Source organism: Notechis scutatus, chromosome 5 (genome assembly GCF_049901735.1).
Source record: "Notechis scutatus isolate UNSWTSFEM ecotype Mainland chromosome 5, rNotScu1.2, whole genome shotgun sequence".
In the NCBI taxonomy this organism is placed as follows: Eukaryota; Metazoa; Chordata; class Lepidosauria; order Squamata; family Elapidae; genus Notechis; species Notechis scutatus.
This window is the reverse complement of record NC_142013.1, coordinates 2,448,563-2,467,672: the sequence shown is the minus strand read 5'-3', so window position 1 is coordinate 2,467,672 and position 19,110 is coordinate 2,448,563. Positions and strand designations below refer to the sequence as shown.

The window sequence follows — 19,110 nt, the reverse complement described above, 5'->3', positions numbered from 1 at the left end:
GTATGGCCAATCTGGAGAAAAGAAGGACTAGGGGGGACATGATAGCGGACTTCCAATATTTGAGGGGCTGCCCCAAAGAAGAGGGGGGGGTCAAGCTATTCTCCAAAGCCCCTGAAGAGGCAGGACAAGAAGCAACGGATAAAAACTCATCAAGGAGGGAAGCAACCTAGAACAAAGAAGGAATTTTGTGACAGTCAGAACCGTTGATCAGTTTGCCTTCAGAAGCTCTGGGTGCCTCCGACGTTGGAGGCTTTTAAGAAGAAAAAAAATTGAAAAACCGTTCGTCTGAAATGGTAGAGGGTCTCCTGCTTGAGCGGAGGGTTGGACTAGAAGACCTCCAAGGTCCCAACTCTGTTCATCATCATCATCATCTCCTTTTAATGACCCCATAATCCCTTGCGGGGTGGAGCCTGAGCAACTGAATAGAGCTGGGTCTTTCCTGGCCGGATGCCCTTCCTGTCGCCAAGGCAGAGTAATATTCAGCAGATAGATTCTCATTGTGGCTAGAGAGAAAAATACCTGCTTCTACCTAGGATTGAACCCACAGCCTTCTGATAGTGAGGCAAGAGCTCCACTCAAGGTCCCAACTGTGTGGTTATTATAGGACAATACTGCAGGCTACTTCTGCCTGCCTGCTGGCTGCCTGCAATTTGGCACTTCAGATCCCACCAGGCTCAAAGGTTGACTCAGCCTTCCGTCCTTTCGAGGTGGGTAAAATGAGGACCCAGATGGTGGGCAAGAGGATGACTCTGTAAATCGCTTAGAGAGGGCTGTGAAGCACTGGAAAGCAGTATATACCCCCATAAAGTGAAAAACAGCAATGCTCGATCCTTGCTTTTCTCACCCCGAGATTTTTGCCCAGATTGGGAAAACATTGCCAATACTTCAAATGAACACCACCCACAAAGAAAAGAACACTCCATTTATCCTGGCAGGAGACATTCACATTTTGTGATGACCTAAAGGGGCGTGGCACAAAGGCAACAGTCAAAATAAGCAATAAGAGTCCTTTTATTATCTCCAACTTTGCCCTCAATGTCCAGGTTACCTTCGGTTGGAGAAAAAACTCCCAGGAACAGCCTTTAACTGTAGAAAATTCAGCCCGAAAACACATACAAACTGTTAACTAAAAATCCACACAAACCACGCTGCAGTAATTAACTGGACAGGGCAGGAGAAGGAATTGCAGGCTTGAAAGGTCAGCAAAACACAGTTGGGAAGACGCCAGATAAGCCTCGACAAAACAAGATAATACATGATTTGCTTCCCACCAGTTGCTGTGTGCAATCTCCCTTTTTAAAGGCTGCAGGTAATGAAGGGAATCAGGGCCCTTTCCTCCCCCATAAGCACACAACCCACATTGCTCTCTTCTCCGTTCCTCCCTGCGTGCCCTAGGATGAAGAGGGGGTGGGTTCTTCGTCTTAGTTCTCTCTCCCTTGTTCTACCTCTCCCCTGCCTTTCACCAGTTTCCTCCACAGCCAACGGAACCACGCTCCCGCTCCCTGTCAGCTGTTCGGCCTCCCCCTCCGAATCAGATTCTGACAAGGCACATTTTTCCTATTAAAAGCAAAAAAAAAGAACGCCACTCCATTTTTGTATTAAACGGGTCTGACAAGAATACACATCTTTTTGTCTACAAAATTTAGCTCTTTCCGAATTTATGAACCGGCAGCGGCTTCATCCAGCGCCAGCCCTGCTGGGTTTGGGTGGTTCTGAAGTGTTGGGAGTCCAGCAGGCCATTCATTCCCCTGCCTCCCTTTGGTCAGCTGGCAGCCTGGTGCAGCTTCTGCCTCCTCTTCCCCTCTTCCGCTCGCTGCTTCTGATGTTCCGCCATGCAGGACCGAAAACTCTGCACTTGCTCCTGGCACTTGCGCCAGTCCTGGTGTTCCGCCATGCACTCCATCACGGCGTAGTGGAAAGAGGCACAGCCGGTACGCTGGATCATCTGGTCCAAGGGGTCTTCCTCCTCCTCCTCCTCTTCCTCCCTCCTTTTTTGCGTCTTCTGGCTCCAGTTGTGGCCAGACATCCTGGCAGATCTGGGGAAAAGAGAACCAGATGCTTAACAAAAAAAATCCTTGTGGTATCCACACCAGTGTGAAGCTACTCAGGCCAAGTGAGACTGTAACCCCCTAACCCAATACTTAACTGTCCCAAAGGTGCTTTTTTTAATAAATAAAAAAAGACAACTGGACTTTCTGGATTTTTTTTCTTTTGAAGACGTTTCGCTTCTCATCCAAGAAGCTTCTTCAGCTCTGGATGGTGGGGAATGGAAGGATTTATATTCCTTGCAGATGGCTGGTCATTTGCATCCTTTTAGAGGGTCGTTGAGGCTACTTGGAGGTGAAGCACTCTGGAAGCACTTCTTGGATGAGAAGTGATGGACACCCTTGGAATGGCGTGGGGCAGGAATGGATTTCCTGCTGACTTCAACTCCCATAATTCCTCATCCAATATCTATAGCCTTTTTTTGACTACCTGTGGACTCCCACTCCCATAATTCCTCAGCCAGTAGCTATGTCGCCTTCGTGACCTGTGGACCAACTCCCAGAATTTTTCATCCAATATCTATGGCCTTTTTTAACTCTCTGTGGACTTCAACTCCCAGAATTCCTCAGCTATTAACTGTTGCCTTTATGACCTGTGGACTTCAACTCCCAGAATTCTTCATCCAATATCTATGGGCCCCTTTACACTACCTATGGACTACCCCTCCCATTAATTCCTCAGCCAGTAACCACGACTCCTTTATGACCTGTGGACTTCAACTCCCAGAATCCCTCAGCCAGTTATCTATGGCCTTTTCTACTCGCTTGTGGACTTCAACTCCCAGAATTCCTGAGCCGTCATGGCTGTCAACAAGCGAAGTCAATGGAGGAAAGCAGGAATTCTGGGAGTTGAAGTCCCAAGGTCACAAAGGGGGCCCTAGGTCCCCAAACTACCTCATTTTTTTTCCTTCTTAGGAGCCCCCTCCCCGCCCCCTCCCCCTGACAAGCTTACCTCGCAGGGTTGGGGGTGAGGAGGCGACTGGGCTCCGTCGGTCTCCCCACGGCCAGCCCTGCCAGGTAGGCCAAGCCGGGCCGTCCCGCCCCCCCTCCGAAACCCCGCCCACCTCCGCGAGCGCCTCCAACCGCCACCTCAGGCTTCCCTTGCAAGCGCCTCGCCGCCCGCCAAACTGCTGCCGTGGTGGGCGATGCCCGGGCCTTCCGGGGGAGGGTCCCCGGCCTACGGCTTCCGGGTCAGGGCTGAGGCGAAGATGGCGCCGGTGCTGCGGATCCAGAGCGACTGGGACCAGGTCTTGAGGTGGGGAGGCCACGCCCACGACGGCGCCGGCCACGCCCTTCGGCGTTGGCGGGGGTGCCTGGCGGGAAGGGAGACCACCTGGGAGATCCCTGAGGGAAAAATTGGAGTAGGGGTCTCTGAGGGGGCGGGCAACCTTTTAACTGCGTGGGCTTACCTTAGGGGGTCTTTGGGTCCACTAGTCTCAGCCTTCTGGGTGCGGGAGTCCAAGGCAGAGAAGACCCTGAGGCAATCAATCCAGCCCTCTCTTGGACTACAATTCCCATCCACCCAGGCCACAATGGGCTTTTAACTGCCTGGACTGGTCTTAGGAGCCTTTGGGTCCATTAGTCCCAGCCTTCTGGGTGCAGGAGTCCAAGGCAGAGAAGACCCCGGGCAATCAATCCAGCCTTCTCTTGGACTACAATTCCCATCCACCCAGGCCACAATGGGCTTTTAACTGCCTGGACTGGTCTTAGGGATCTTTGGGTCCATTAGTCCCAGCCTTCTGGGTGCAGGAGTCCAAGGCAGAGAAGACCCTGAGGCAATCAATCCAGCCCTCTCTTGAACTACAATTCCCATCCACCCAGGCCACAATGGGCTTTTAACTGCCTGGACTGGTCTTAGGAGCCTTTGGGTCCATTAGTCCCAGCCTTCTGGGTGCAGGAGTCCAAGGCAGAGAAGACCCCGGGGCAATCAATCCAGCCTTCTCTTGGACTACAATTCCCATCCACCCAGGCCACAATGGGCTTTTAACTGCTTGGACTGGTCTTAGGGATCTTTGAGTCCGCTAGTCCCAGCCTTCTGGGTGCAGGAGTCCAAGGCAGAGAAGACCCTGAGGCAATCAATCCAGCCCTCTCTTGGACTACAATTCCCATCCACCCAGGCCACAATGGGCTTCATCCCCTTCTCCTGTTTCCTACCAGTTGATTGGTAGCTTTTCTGGCTGGGGAATTCTGGGAGTTGCAGTCCACACCTCTCAAAAGCTGCCAAGTTTGACAAACACAGCAATAAACCCATTGACTTTACAGCAGGGGTGTCCAACCTTGGCAACTTTAAGACTTGTGGACTTCAACTCCCAGAATTCCTCAGCCAGCTTTGCTGGCTGAGGAATTCTGGGAGTTGAAGTCCACAAGTCTTAAAGTTGCCAAGGTTGGACACCCCTGCTTTACAGGTAGGGAAGTCCTTGGTCGTCGGGATGCAACACCTCTGCCCTTTCAACTATTGCTTTTATTTATTCAATTTATATGTCTCTCATATCGCCTGATTCTGGGCTAATGGATACTTTCCCCCCCAATTTTCTAGGAGAAATGAGGAGGAGGTTTGGCTGAGCTGCAGGAGTCCAGGTGAGTGAGAAAAACAAACCTCTCCTGTGGTCGAGCGATTCTGCCAAGGAGTTCCAGTTCTTTCTTTTCCTCCATCCCTACTCAGACGTTACACGCCTCGTGTGGTTGGAAGGATTATCCTTCTGGGTTCAGTTCCAAGTGGGGGGAAAAGACACTGGAAACATGGAGGCTGTTTGGGAAGATGGTTTAATGGTGGACAGGACCACATGAAGCTCCAAAATGAAAAGGATGGTCCCATGCTTCAAGATGTTGGGTGAAGGAAAAGAAGGAGGGGCAAGATGCTGAGAGACCCTTAGTTAATATACTCTCTGTTGGGCCCCAGCTTAGTGTTTCCTGTTCCTGTGTAAGAAATGTATCCCATCGGCTGTCAGACTCCCAGAGGCGGGGGTCTTAGCTGGACCGCATGGCTTCACCTGAGTGCTGGCTGATGCAATCTTCCCTTTAAGAAGGTACAGGCCTTTGTTATGTAGAATACTCTGGCCCAGGCTTTAATGGCCCACCCATTAACCAAGGTGTGTGTGTGGTGGGGTGAGCTTCTGCCTCTCTGAGTTTCTACTTCCCTTTTAGGGGAAATATTCTGCCTTTTAAATATTTTATTTTTCTAGGGGAGGGGTGGGTGCTAACTTCCTACAGTGTAAAGTAACCCCCTTCCCACAGTTCCTTCTGTCTTAAAATAGGCCTGCTCAAAACGGAATTATGGCTTGCATGGTATGGTCCAAATTCATTGTATCAGGTTTTGGGAAGATTTGCAGTCCGTTATCATTTTAGGTTGCTGATTAAAATGTACATTTTATGTATTAGGACCTAATGTTGAAAAATTCACATTTTTTTCCCCCCTCCTGTTCTTTCTTTTCAAAGGCGGGTTGGCTTTAGCACCTGCTAAGCTTTGGTTCTTGCCTGCATTTTGGTCCCTTAACACAACCACAGAGTTGGCAGGGACTTTGGAGGTCTTCTAGCCCTACCCCCACACCATTTCCGACAATACCATTTGTTCTTCTCCTTTAGGGAAATCGACTTTATATGGAACTCTGACCTGTCACGGTTTGAGCCCAGATGGGATTCCTGAAATTGTAGCCTCCGAAGGATTTGAAGTCAGCGCAATAACTAAGGTATTGTCGAAAAGCAGAGTCCTGTAATATTTTTTCAAAAAACAAAAAAAAATCATATCATGTGGAAAGGTAGAAGCATTTGGGAACCACAGATCATTCGATGCAAAACCTAGTATTTCTCAAACTGTGGCAGCTTTAAGCTACATAGTAGATTTCAGCTCCCAGAATTTCCCAGCCAGCATAGCTGGCTGGATAATTGTGGAAAATGAAGTCCAGACAGCTTAAAGTTGTCATGGTTGAAAAATAAATACTGGGCTAGATTGATGAAGGATTGGCTGGGTGATTAGGGGCTAATAACCAGGAGAAGTGATTTCTAGTCCTGCCATAGGCATGAAAGCCAGCTGGGTGATTTTTGGACCACTCCCTCTCAAGCCAACCCACCTCACAGGGTTGTTGTGGGGAAAACAGGAGCAGGAAGGAATATTGCGTATGTGAGTTATTCATAAAAATAATACAGGCAGGATATATATAAATAATAAAATAAGAAAGCAAATAATAAAGCAAAAATTAAGAAAACAAATAATAAAATAGAATAGGATATATATAAATAATAAAATGTGACACCATCTTGTCTTTTTTTGACCACATGCTGCAGAAGCCATTACGTCTGGCTGCTTAGCTTGCTTACTGATGGATGGATCTCAAATTGTTAGACTTTATGTGAGGGAGGGAGGGAAGGAAGGAAGGAAGAAAAGGAAGGAGAGGGAGGGAGGAAAGGAAGGGAGGGAGGGGAGGAAAGAGGTAGAGAGGGAAGAGAGGAAGGAGAGGCTGGGAGGAAGGAAAGAAAGAAGGGAGAAAAAAAGGAAGGAAGGAAGGTCGGTTGAGATAATCTGCATTTGGTCCATCTAATTTTATATCAATTTTCCTTTTTTATCTGCTTCAGAAAAGTTTGCTTGTCTCCTGCTCGCGGGAAAACGCCTGCAGTAAATTTCTGGCACCCTATACTTCCTTCTGCAGGATCCATCAGAAAAGTGTATGTAATTCTTTTACTGCCTGGTTCGAAAGGACTATTGAAGGAAATAAAGGCAGGATATTTTTTTAAAAAAAAAAACCTTATCGTTTTTTTAGCAAAACCATGGTTCACTCTAGTACTGTGTGTTGGCTTCATGATCTCTGCAGTCATATGGCTGACCTATATAACAAGCATTATGACATATAGGACGGTAATGAGTAGGCTTGGTTATGTCGAGAACTTCCTGTTCTTCCAGCAATAAAGGGTGCATTAACAAAATTGTGACAGCATCTCCCAGACCTTTGCTGGGTTTTTCTAAGGACCATGAGGTTAAGATAGGACTGTTCTGAGTCATTTTCTCACGCGTCCTACTTTCCCAGGACTCAGCGACACTGTCCTATCTCCATAAAACCTCCCTCCCCCTAAGATTAAAATAAATTAACACAATAACAAAATTGGAAGTACCTTGGAGGTCTTCTAGTCCAACCCTCTGCCTAGGCGGGATACCCTACACCACTTCAGACAAATGGTTATCCAACATCTTTTTAAAAATTTCCAGTGTTGGAGCATTTACAACTTCTGGAGGCAAGTTGTTCCACCGGTTAATTGTTCTAAATTCCTCCTTAGTTCCAGGCTGCTTCCCTCCTTCGTGAGTTTCCACCCGTTGCTTCTCGTCCTGCCTTCTGGTTCTTTGGAGAATATTTATTTTTCTCTTGTTCTCTCTTAATTGTAGATCACCTGTCTTGATATTTCGAACGGAGGTGGGCTTGGAGTATCCACCAGCGCTGATGGCAGCATGAAAATTTGGCAAGCCGCTAACGGGGAAATCAGAGTAAGTATGTGTGATGACCCAGAGTGTAACACACACGTAACAAAATCCAAAGCGTACATAAATGTCCTTTAATGCCTCCAACTTGGCCCCACTGTTCAATAATTCTCAGCTGGAGATAAAACGTACTCAAAAATAGCCTTCAAAATAAAGCAATACAGTCCGAACTTAATGAGCAAATAGAGGTGAAATACAAAACTAAAACAAACTACAGTTTCCACAATGGACCAGGATAAGTAATTACCAAATTCAAGGAGATAACAAGGCAGAGTCTTGTTGGAAGGACGCCAACCAAGATAACCTCAAAACAAAACAAAACCACGCTTCTTCTCCAGCGTTTGCCAGTACGCAGGTCCAAACTCTTATTCAGTCCTCACAGCTGCAGCCCATGAAGGGGATCAAGGCCCTTTCCTCCCCCGTAGACCACGCCATTCATGTTTCTCCCTTATCCCCTCCTTCCTGCATGCCCTAGGATGAAGAGGGGATGGGCCTGGGTCTTCCTCTGACTGCCCAGCCGGCCTCTGCCCTTCCCCAGCCTCCTCCACAACCTCCAGAACCACATTTCCACTCCCCTGTCGGCTGTTCCTCCTCCTCTCCCTTGGAGTCAGTCTCCACCGGGGGCATGACAGTATGATCGAGGCCAAGGGTTTCTCCACCTCAGCCCCTATAAGAGAGAAGGACTTCAATTTCCAGAATTCCCCAGCCATCTGACTGATTTAACAACCACCTTGTTTATGTTAATGTTGCCGGTATAAATTCTGGCATCAATTAGCAAGCCCGCTGTCTGGTCAGTCAAGTGACTGGCGTCCCGTTCGCGGTCTTTGCAGAGGAATTTGGAAGGTCACGTATATGATGTGAATTGCTGCCGGTTTTTCCCATCGGGCATCGTGGTGCTGAGCGGAGGGATGGACGCCAGGCTGAAGGTCTGGTCTGCGGAAGACGGCAGATGCGTCGCCACGTTTCAAGGACACAAAGCAGGTAGCGAGACGCGAGCGCTGGAGTTAGCGATATCACTTCAGGCGTTCCAGCCCTCTCTGAGCGGATGACAGAGTCAGCCTCTTGCCCCCCCGCCCCCAACAATCTGGGTCCTCATTTGACCCACCTCGGAAGGAGGGAAGGCTGAGTCCACCTGGAGCAAGTCAGGATTGAACTGTTGACAGTTAACAGTGGGCAGACTTAGCTTGCAATACTGCACCTTTAACCACTATGCCACCTGGATCACTCCTTCCTTCCTTCCTTCCTTCCCTCTCCCTCCCTCCATCTCTCCATCCCTTCATTCTCTCCTTCCTTCCCCCCTCCCTTCTTTTTCTCCCCCTCCTCCCTTCTTTCCTTCCTTCCTTTCTTCTCTCTCTCCTTCCTTCCCTCCCTCTCTCCCTCCCTTCCCCCTTCCTTCCTTGCTTTCTTCCTTCCTTCCCTCCCTCTCCTTCCTTCCTTCTCTCCCTCACTCCTCCCTTCCATCTCTCCATCCCTCCTCTCCCTTCCTTTCATCCCCCTCCCTTCCTTTTCTCCCCTCCTCCTCCCTTCTTTCCTTCCTTCCTTTCTTCTCTCCTTTCCCCCTCTTTCCCCCTCTCCTTCCTTCCTTCCTTCCTTCCTTCCTTCCTTCCTTCCTTCCTTCCTTCCTTCCTTCCTTCCTTCCTTCCTTCCTTCCTTCCTTCCTTCCTTCCTTCCTTCCTTCCTTCTCTCCCTCACTCCTCCCCTTCCTCCCTTCCATCTCTCCATCCCTCCCTCCTCTCCTTCCTTCCTTTCACCCCCTCCCTTCCTGTTCTCCCTCCCTCCTCCCTTCTTTCCTTCCTTCCTTTCTTCTCTGGGTCTTCTTTGGTTGCCCTGTACAGGAGAACGGAGCTGAAAGCGGGTTAGTGGGATGGGGGGAGGAAATGGGGATTTTGCAGTAACCTTCCCCTGCCACGCCCACCAAGCCACGCCCACCAAGCCACACCACACCCGCCAAGCCACGCCCACAGAACCCGTAGTCAAAAATGTTGAATCCCGTCACTGGGTGTGTGGCAGAGCTGCGGCAACGGAGCTGGCACAACCGGCGACTAAATATTTCCCTTTTATGATGCCTCAGGAATCCTGGACGTGGCCATTGTGGAGCGGGGCAGAAACGTGGTTTCCAGCTCAAGGGATGGCACGGCTCGCCTTTGGGATTGCGGTCGATCGACTTGCCTGGGCCTTGTAGCCGACTGCGGCTCTCCGATCAACGGGATTGCTCTGAATGCAACGGACAACTCTTTAAACTTGGGGTCCCCCGAAGAACTCCCCAGTAAGTGATTACAATGGCAACGGGTTGATCCTTCTTCTAAAAGCAGGACTCTTTGCCTCTCTTTGAAACGTGAAAACACTTCGCTTTCAGGCAGGGCTGGAACTCCCGGGTGCCTCCTGGCTTCTAGCCCCGTGTCTTAACCGCTAGACTAGAGGTCTCCAAACCTGGCAACTTTAAGAGTTGTGGACTTCAAGTAGAACTAGAACTCCCAGGTGCCTGGCTTCTAGCTTCATGCCTTAACCACTATACCAGGGGTCTCCCAACCTGGCAACTTTAAGAGTTGTGGACTTCAAGTAGAACTAGAACTCCCAGTTGCCTGGCTTCTAGCCTTGTGTCTTAACCACTAGACTAGAGGTCTCCAAACCTAGCAACTTGTGGACTTCCACCTAGAACTAGAACTCCCAGGTGCCTGGCTTCAAGCCTTGTATCTTAACCACTAAACCAGAGGTCTCCAAACCTAGCAACTTCAAGAGTTGTGGACTTCAAGTAGAACTAGAACTCCCAGGTGCCTGGCTTCTAGCCTTCATGCCTTAACCACTAAACCAGGGGTCTCCAAGCCTAGCAACTTTAAGAGTTGTGGACTTCAACTAGAACTAGAACTCCCAGCACTAGAACTCCCAGGTGCCTGGCTTCTAGCCTCATGTCTTAACCACTAAACCAGGGGTCTCCAAACCTGGCAACTTCAAGAGTTGTGGACTTCAAGTAGAACTAGAACTCCCAGGTGCCTGGCTTCAAGCCTTGTGTCTTAACCACTAAACTAGAGGTCTCCAAACCTAGCAACTTCAAGAGTTGTGGACTTCAAGTAGAACTAGAACTCCCAGGTGCCTGGCTTCAAGCCTTGTGTCTTAACCACTAGACTAGAGGTCTCCAAACCTAGCAACTTCAAGAGTTGTGGACTTCAAGTAGAACTAGAACTCCCAGGTGCCTGGCTTCTAGCTTCATGCCTTAACCACTATACCAGGGGTCTCCCAACCTGGCAACTTTAAGAGTTGTGGACTTCAAGTAGAACTAGAACTCCCAGTTGCCTGGCTTCTAGCCTCATGTCTTAACCACTAGACTAGAGGTCTCCAAACCTGCAACTTCAAGAGTTGTGACTTCCACCTAGAACTAGAACTCCCAGGTGCCTGGCTTCAAGCCTTGTGTCTTAACCACTAAACTAGAGGTCTCCAAACCTAGCAACTTTAAGAGTTGTGGACTTCAAGTAGAACTAGAACTCCCAGGTGCCTGGCTTCTAGCCCCGTGTCTTAACCGCTAGACTAGAGGTCTCCAAACCTGGCAACTTTAAGAGTTGTGGACTTCAAGTAGAACTAGAACTCCCAGTTGCCTGGCTTCTAGCCTTGTGTCTTAACCACTAGACTAGAGGTCTCCAAACCTAGCAAATTGTGGACTTCCAACTAGAACTAGAACTCCCAGGTGCCTGGCTTCTAGCTTCATGCCTTAACCACTATACCAGGGGTCTCCAAACCTGGCAACTTTAAGAGTTTGTGGACTTCCAACTAGAACTAGAATTCCCAGGACTAGAACTCCCAAGTGCCTGACTTCTAGCTTTGTGCCTTAACCACCAGATCCAGAGGTCTCCAAACCTGAAATGTTTTTCCACCTATTCCCAGGTGTGGACTTCAACCAGAACTAGAACTCCCAGGACTAGAGTTGTGGACTTCCAGGACTAGAACTCCCAGGTGCCTTGCTTCTAGCTTCGTGCCTTAACCACTAAACTAGGGGTCTCCAAGCCTGGCAACTTTAAGGTTTGTGGACTTCAAGTAGAACTAGAACTCCCAGTTGCCTGGCTTCTAGCCTTGTGTCTTAACCACTAGACTAGAGGTCTCCAAACCTAGCAAATTGTGGACTTCCAACTAGAACTAGAACTCCCAGGTGCCTGGCTTCTAGCTTCATGCCTTAACCACTATACCAGGGGTCTCCAAACCTGGCAACTTTAAGGTTTGTGGACTTCCAACTAGAACTAGAATTCCCAGGACTAGAACTCCCAAGTGCCTGACTTCTAGCTTTGTTAACCACCAGATCCAGAGGTCTCCAAACTTGGAAATGTTTTTACATTTGTGGACTTCAACCAGAACTAGAACTCCCAGGACTAGAACTTCCAGGACTAGAACTCCCAGGTGCCTTGCTTCTAGCTTCATGCCTTAACCACTAAACCAGGGGTCTCCAAGCCTGGCAACTTTAAGGTTTGTGGACTTCAAGTAGAACTAGAACTCCCAGTTGCCTGGCTTCTAGCTTCATGCCTTAACCACTATACCAGGGGTCTCCCAACCTGGCAACTTTAAGGTTTGTGGACTTCAAGTAGAACTAGAACTCCCAGGTGCCTGGCTTCTAGCTTCATGCCTTAACCACTAAACCAGGGGTCTCCAAACCTGGCAACTTTAAGGTTTGTGGACTTCAACTAGAACTAGAACTCCCAGCACTAGAACTCCCAGGTGCCTGGCTTCTAGCCTCATGCCTTAACCACTAAACCAGGAGTCTCCAAACCTGGCAACTTTAAGACTTGTGGACTTCAAGTAGAACTAGAACTCCCAGTTGCCTGGCTTCAAGCCTTGTGTCTTAACTACTAGACTAAAGGTCTCCAAACCTAGCAGATTGTGGACTTCCAACTAGAACTAGAACTCCCAGTTGCCTGGCTTCTAACCTTGTATCTTAACCACTAGACCAGAGGTCTCCAAACCTGGCAATGTTAAGAGTTGTGGACTTCAAGTAGAACTAGAACTCCCAGGTAGCCCCAGGTGCCTGGCTTCTAGCTTTATGCCTTAACCACTATACCAGGGGTCTCCAAACCTGGCAACTTTAAGACTTGTGGACTTCAACTAGAACTAGAACTCCCAGCACTAGAACTCCCAGGTGCCTGTCTTCTAGCTTCGTGCCTTAACCACTACATCCAGAGGTCTCCAAACCTGGTACATTTCAGACTTGTGGACTTCAACCAGAACTAGAACTCCCAGGACTAGAACTTCTGGGTGCCTGGCTTTTAACCTTGCAGGGGTCTGGAAACTCTAAAGCAGGGGTGTCCAACCTTGGCCACTTTAAGACTTGTGGACTTCAACTCCCAGAATTCCCCAGCCAGCAAAGCTGGCTGAGGAATTCTGGGAGTTGAAGTCCACAAGTCTTAAAGTGGCCAAGGTTGGACACCCCTGCTCTAAGGCATGCTGGCTGGCTGGGGAATTCTGGGAGTTGAACTCCAGACGTCTTAAAGTGGCCAAGTTCGCCATTCCCCGCATGAGACCAAACTGTCTCTCTCTCTCTCTCCACGACAGGCGAGCGCGAAATTGGCACGGAAGGGAAGCTGTTGCTGTTGGCTCGGGAGGACAAAAAATTGCAAGGCGTGGGCTTACAAAGCCGGCAGCCGGTAAGATTCCTTCTCCACTTGGTTACCAAATGGTCGATTTTCTTCCTTCGTCTTGGTTGTCTTGGATTAGGAGATGTATCTCAAAGCAGAATAAGGGGAAAGGGGCATATATATTTTTTTGCTCCAAAGCAGCTCAGGTGCTGAGTTTTGCCTTCGATCTGCATCAACCTTTTGTCAGATGAACTGATTTCACTTTTGATTTATCTCCCATGGAAGAATCGTACTTTTAAGAAGGGAATATTTGCACCTTGGGGTTGCAAGATGGGGTCCTTGGGGGCCTCTCTCTGAGCCTGGTGGTTTTCGTGCAGACGTTTCATGACCCAGCCTAGGTAACATTGTCAGTGCTTGAAGGGAGGAGGAGGAGGAGGAAGACTGTGGAGTCCTTGGTGCTGTCTGAGCTTGGTGGTTTTCTTCCAGACGTTCCGTGACCCAACTAGGTAACATCATCAGTGCTAGAAGGGAGTGGGGTTTGCAGGGAAGAGGAGGAGGAGGAGAGAGAGAGAGAAAGGACGAGGAGGAGGAGGAGGAGGAGGAGGAGGAGGAGGACAACGACGACAACGACTGTGGAGTCCTTGGTGCCCTCTGACCCTGGTGGTTTTCTTCCAGACGTTTCATGACCCAACTAGGTAACATCATCAGTGCTAAAAGGGACTGGATTTCAGACCACATTTTTCTCTCATTTCCTCCTTAGGTATTTCTTTTTATTGGTTCGGATGCTTTCAACTGTTGCACTTTCCTCTCCAACACGTATCTGCTGGGAGGGACGCAGGATGGCAGCATCTACCATCTGGATGTCAGAAACACAAAGTGAGTCAGACTCCTGGCTGCTTTTAAGCAGCTGGAAAAACCCAGTGACCGTTTCCTTATTTTCCTCCCTCCCCAATTTTTAAATTGTATTCAAAACATTAAAATACAGACTGCAAAAAAGACAATAGCAATACAAACGCAAAACAAAACAGCATATTCCCTGTTCTACTCTACTCTACTCTACTCTACTCTACTCTACTCTACTCTACTCTATTCTATTCTAATTACCTTCCATGTTTTCTATTCCATTCTATTCTCTACTTTCTATTCTTTTCTATTCTATTTTGATTTCTTATTCTATTCTATTCTTCATCCAATATCCTATTCTATTCTATTCTATTCTATTCTATTCTATTCTATTCTATTCTATTCATGTTCCATGTTTTCTATTCTATTCTATTCTCTACTTTCTATTCTTTTCTATTCTATTTTGATTTCTTATTCTATTCTATTCTATTCTATTCTATTCTATTCTATTCTATTCTATTCTATTCTATTCTATTCTATTCTATTCTATTCTTTGGGGTTATGACCTGGATGACGAAGCATCTCCATAAACCTTTAAGTATTAGATTTTTTTTCCTCCGTTTTCCAGAGCTCCCATTCGAGTGATCCAGAGGTCAGGCGCCCCAGTCCTTTCACTGTCGCCTTATAAAGACGGATTTATTGCCAGCCAAGGTAACTCATTTATGATTTATTTGGGAAGGAAAACTATAGGGATGCCCATTCACTCACGGTGGACCTCCAATACAAACCCAATAGCACCCCCAACACACACCCCTGGTAACCACAATCCAACCAACCTCTTGATGGACTCCATATCCCCCTGGGGTTGCCAAGCCCTTTGGCAGAATCATGTCTTCAGGGCATTTGGAGAGAATATCAAGATGGGACCAGTCTTGTCTCTGCAGGATTGATGTTCCACTGGAAAGGAGCCACCACAGAGAAGGTCCTTCTTCTTGGTCCCAACAGATGGACCTCGTCTGCACTACTGTTACTATTCATCTTCCCATCACTCCTTATCGCCCATCCCCTCCCACTTGTGACTGTATGACTTTAACTTTGTCGCTTGTATCCTTATGATTTATATGGACTGTTTCCTAGTAGGATTTGATTGCTTATTGTACCCTAGGACTGTCATTAAGTGTTGTACCTGATGATTCTTGACAAATGTATCTTTTCTTTTATGTCCACTGAGAGCATTTGCTCCAAGACAAATTCCTTGTGTGTCCAATCACCCTTGGCCATAAAATTCTATTCTATTCTATTCTATTCTATTCTATTCTATTCCATATTTCTGTTCTATTCTATTCTATTCTATTCTATATTTCTATTCTACTATACTATACTATTCTAATTTTTATTGTACCCTATGACTATTATTAAGTGTTGTACCTCATGATTCTTGACTCTTGACGAATGTATCTTTTCTTTTATGTCCACCGAGAGCCTTTGCACCAAGACAAATTCCTTGTGTGTCCAATCACACTTGGCCAATAAAGAATTGAATTCTATTCTATTCTATTCTACTCTACTCTACTCTACTCTACTCTACTCTATTCTATTCTATTCTATTCTATTCTATTCTATTCTATTCTATTCTATTCTATTCTATTCTATTCTTGTTGTACCCTATAAATATTATTAAGTGTTGTGCCTGATGATTCTTATTTTTTGACAAATGTACCTTTTCTTATATGTCCACCAAGAGAATTTGCACCAAGACAAATTCCTGGTGTGTCCAATCACACTTGGCCAATAAAGAATTCATGCTATTCTATTTAAGAGAGGGGAACCCTAACCTCCCCTGCCTTCCTGCTCTGGTTGGTCAGGTAGATATAATTGGGAAAAGATGGTCCTTTATTAAATTTATATGCTGCCAATCTCGCTATCCCAAGTGACGGGAGACTTAAGAAAAATAGAAATCTATCTAAAAGCGAAATACCCCTCACGCATCATCATAAAATCTCCAGAACCGTAAAGCCTACAAACTTGAAATTTGGCACATATGTTCCTCTTGGCTTCTAGGTGCCCATTAAGAAAGGATGTTTTGAAATGACCATCAGAGCATTCGTATTTCCTATATTATTATTATTATTATTATTATTATTATTATTATAATTATTATTATTATTATTATTATTATTATTATTATTATTATTATTATTATTCTTCACACGATCTGGTGCTAAGGAGTTCTACTCCCCCTCCCCACCTGAGAAGAAATCTCTTCCAAATGCAAAACACAAGCAGAGGAGAGGAGGTTCAGCTTCAGAGCACCAAGCAGCTTCAGTACAGAACAGTTGAGCTAAGCCATGCCCAGGCTCCTTGCTGTCTCCTCCTTGCTCACACAGCAAAGACTGTTTCAGTTTCCAAACAGCCCTCAACTCTCTCCCACACTGACAGGACGCCAGCCAGGTGAATACCGATGGAGGCTGGCAGGCAGAGGCAGAATTTTTTCCCCCCTTATTTTCCTCCCCCAAAACTAAGTCCAACCACATAGTTTCGTAGCAAAGCATGGGCACCAAGCTGGTATAAGTATAAAACAATTAGCATTGCAAGAATCAAATGCAAGAATGTAACTGCTTACCTGTTTGCAGGTGATGGGACTTGTTTTATTATGCAGCAGGATCTCGATCACGTGCTTGAATTAACCGGACCCGACTGTGATCCTGTGTACAAGGTAGGTTTAAAACGCAACAACACACAACATGATTTACTTTGAGCAAAGAAGGGATGTGTGGCAGGACTAAAAAAGGGATTTGGGGTCCTACCTCAAAAACCAAAAGAGGAAAGGATATGTTTGGATATAAAATCAAGGACCATATGATTTGAAATACTTCTTATTTTTTTATAGTTCATACTCGCCACTTATTATTGTTGTTGTTGTTGTTGTTATTGTGATGGCTCGGGACAGGGCACAGAAATAACACAGGCAGCTGGCAGTTCAAACCACCCCTTGATTGCTCCAAATTCCCCCAAACGCTCCCATGTTTCTGGCAAGTCCCAGAGCGAAGTGATCAAACACACACACACACACACACACACCCCTCAAGCAGCCTCTGGCTGCAAATGATCTAGCCTAATGCTGTGAACACCACGGTTGCAAAACAAGAAATCCAGAAAGGATGCAAGGAATCCAGGAAAGTTCAAACTTTGGCATTCAGCACTCCGAGAATTCAGTGTTTGTTCCCGACAAATGCCCCTCCCCACAACATCTCCTTAAATCTCAGTCCCCAGGTGTGCCTTGTGTGAAGAGGGGCGGGCTGCTCTCCTCCTGAGTAGTCGGGTCAGTCTATGCCAGTGGTCGTCAACCAGTGGGCTGGGGACGGGTGGGATTCTACCAGTTCGCACCTATTCGCTAGAACCGGTTGTTAACATTCTAAGCAGTCCGGAGAACCGGTTGTTAGAAGAAATTACAGGGCTAATCCTGTAAGGCAGGCAGGAAGGAAACATTCTGGTGTTGCTGACAGAAACTGCCTCTCCGTTAACTCTTATTACATTCTCGGCAGGACTAGACTTCCTGTCTCAGGAACCTCTCTGGAGTTTTCCCCCCTTCTTTGCTGGTACTTTGCTTGTGTGGAGTGACCCTTCAAAGTTACAATGGCACTGAAAAAAGTGACTTATGACCGTTTTTCACACTTATGACTGTTGCAGCATCCCCACAGTCACGAGAAGCCAGGGGAGGAGATGCGTGCCTCGATGTGACTGACATTGAGTTGGCTATGCCCAGCCAATAACATGACCACCAAGCCATGTCCACCCAGTCACATGACCACCAAGCCATGCCCATCAACTAAGTCACACCCACAGAACCGGTTGTTAAAAAATTTGAATCCCACCCCTGGCCACTGGTGACCACAGGTGGTCCACGAGAAAATGTTGGTGGTCCGCAGAGAAATGTCCCCCCCAAAGCAATTAATCCAGGCTGCGTGGGAACACAAGGCTGCGCCGCCCACATGGCCCGCGGGAACACAAAGCTTGCGTCGCATTGCAAACAACACAATTCTAGCTGCAGTTAATACATGGATGATTAAGTATGCCTTTTCTTTACTATAAGCTTCAGGTATCATCCCCAACAGAAATATTTCAGGTTTTAAATCAAGGTGTCATCTTTTCCAACCGTGTGTGTATTTTTGTCCAATATTTTTTGGCTTCTATGCATGACCACCACATATGGTAATACCATCTAGGTGTCTGATAGCATTTCCAGCATTTAGCTGGTTTATCTTTATAAACATCCTTTCCCCCCCCACCAAAAAAAAAAGTTTTTTATTTCATATACAATAATTCCATTCCATTTCAACCGGGCGCCGGGTGCAAAATGCCATCTGTGAAACCTCTTATACCGACTTTCTTTCTATGCAGTTGACCTTGTTGATTTATAGTTTCTCTCCCATCATTTCTGCCATTTATTTTTATTTTTTTTCTGATTGCTCTAGGCAGCTCCTTGGGGGAAGGAAATATACACCTGTTGCCGAGATGGGATCCTGAGGAGATACCAGCTGATTTCTGATCTGTGATCTGCCTGGAAGGGCCAACAACGGATCGCAAATGCTGGATTTAGTTCAGGGATTTCTCTCAGTGACTCTTTGGAAAGGGGCCTGGTTTGTAGTCCTCTATAGCTGCGGTTTCCAAAGCTGGCCTGCTTTAAGTGAGGTGGACTTCAACTCCCAGAATGCTGCCTGGGGAATTCTGGGAGTTGAAGTCCACCCCCTCTTAAAGTGGAAACACCGCTCTATCTCCACACAGTTGCTTGAACAGAGCTGACAGGTGTGACTTTTAAGAAGACCTCACCTGAACTCAGGGCTGAACTGGGTAGTCCTGTGAAAACGAGACACGGGGGGTGAGGGAGTGTGGGGGCTGAAAGTTTGGCTCAGAAGGTTTCTTTGTTATTAAAGACCACCTGGCATTTGGAAAAGCACAATGGGTTTCACTCGTCTTTTGAGGATTCTTAAGCCAGGGCAAAGGACTTGACCAACTGAGGGAGGAGAGGCCAGGATAAATGACCTCGTGGGGGGAGCAATTCCTTTTTAGGTTACTCTTGGCCATATCTCACCTGGGGTCCGAAAAGGCAGAAACAGTGGGGTTTCCCTGGATGGGTTTAAAAAAAAGTATCTCTGTGTGTGTGTGTGTGTGTGTGTATTCTGCTATATATTTATTTATTTATTTA

The 19,110-nt window shown here is 47.1% G+C and overlaps 2 protein-coding genes across 3 annotated transcripts; one reads left to right on the top strand and one right to left on the bottom strand.

Moving 5' to 3' along the window:
* Positions 1-993: 993 nt before the first annotated feature.
* COA4 (cytochrome c oxidase assembly factor 4 homolog) lies at positions 994-3,248 on the bottom strand. Of its 2 annotated transcripts, none has more exons than XM_087965982.1 (2): positions 3,110-3,248; positions 994-2,036 (listed from the first exon to the last, which is right to left on the bottom strand). In XM_087965982.1, exon 2 carries the CDS (start codon positions 2,024-2,026, stop codon positions 1,763-1,765), a length of 264 nt encoding a protein of 87 aa, XP_087822108.1. In that variant the 5' UTR covers positions 2,027-2,036; positions 3,110-3,248; the 3' UTR covers positions 994-1,762. The 2 variants fall into 2 exon arrangements, with proteins under 2 accessions (XP_087822108.1, XP_026545161.1); XM_026689376.2 differs by having other exon boundaries at positions 2,998-3,129.
* PAAF1 (proteasomal ATPase associated factor 1) lies at positions 3,174-18,858 on the top strand. Its single transcript, XM_087965962.1, has 12 exons — positions 3,174-3,300; positions 4,582-4,622; positions 5,628-5,731; positions 6,615-6,704; positions 7,417-7,515; positions 8,340-8,490; positions 9,581-9,775; positions 13,039-13,130; positions 13,822-13,937; positions 14,533-14,615; positions 16,538-16,620; positions 18,380-18,858. The coding sequence occupies exons 1-12, from the start codon at positions 3,191-3,193 to the stop codon at positions 18,458-18,460; spliced, it is 1,245 nt and encodes a 414-aa protein (XP_087822088.1). The 5' UTR covers positions 3,174-3,190; the 3' UTR covers positions 18,461-18,858.
* The last annotated feature ends 252 nt before the right edge of the window (positions 18,859-19,110 follow it).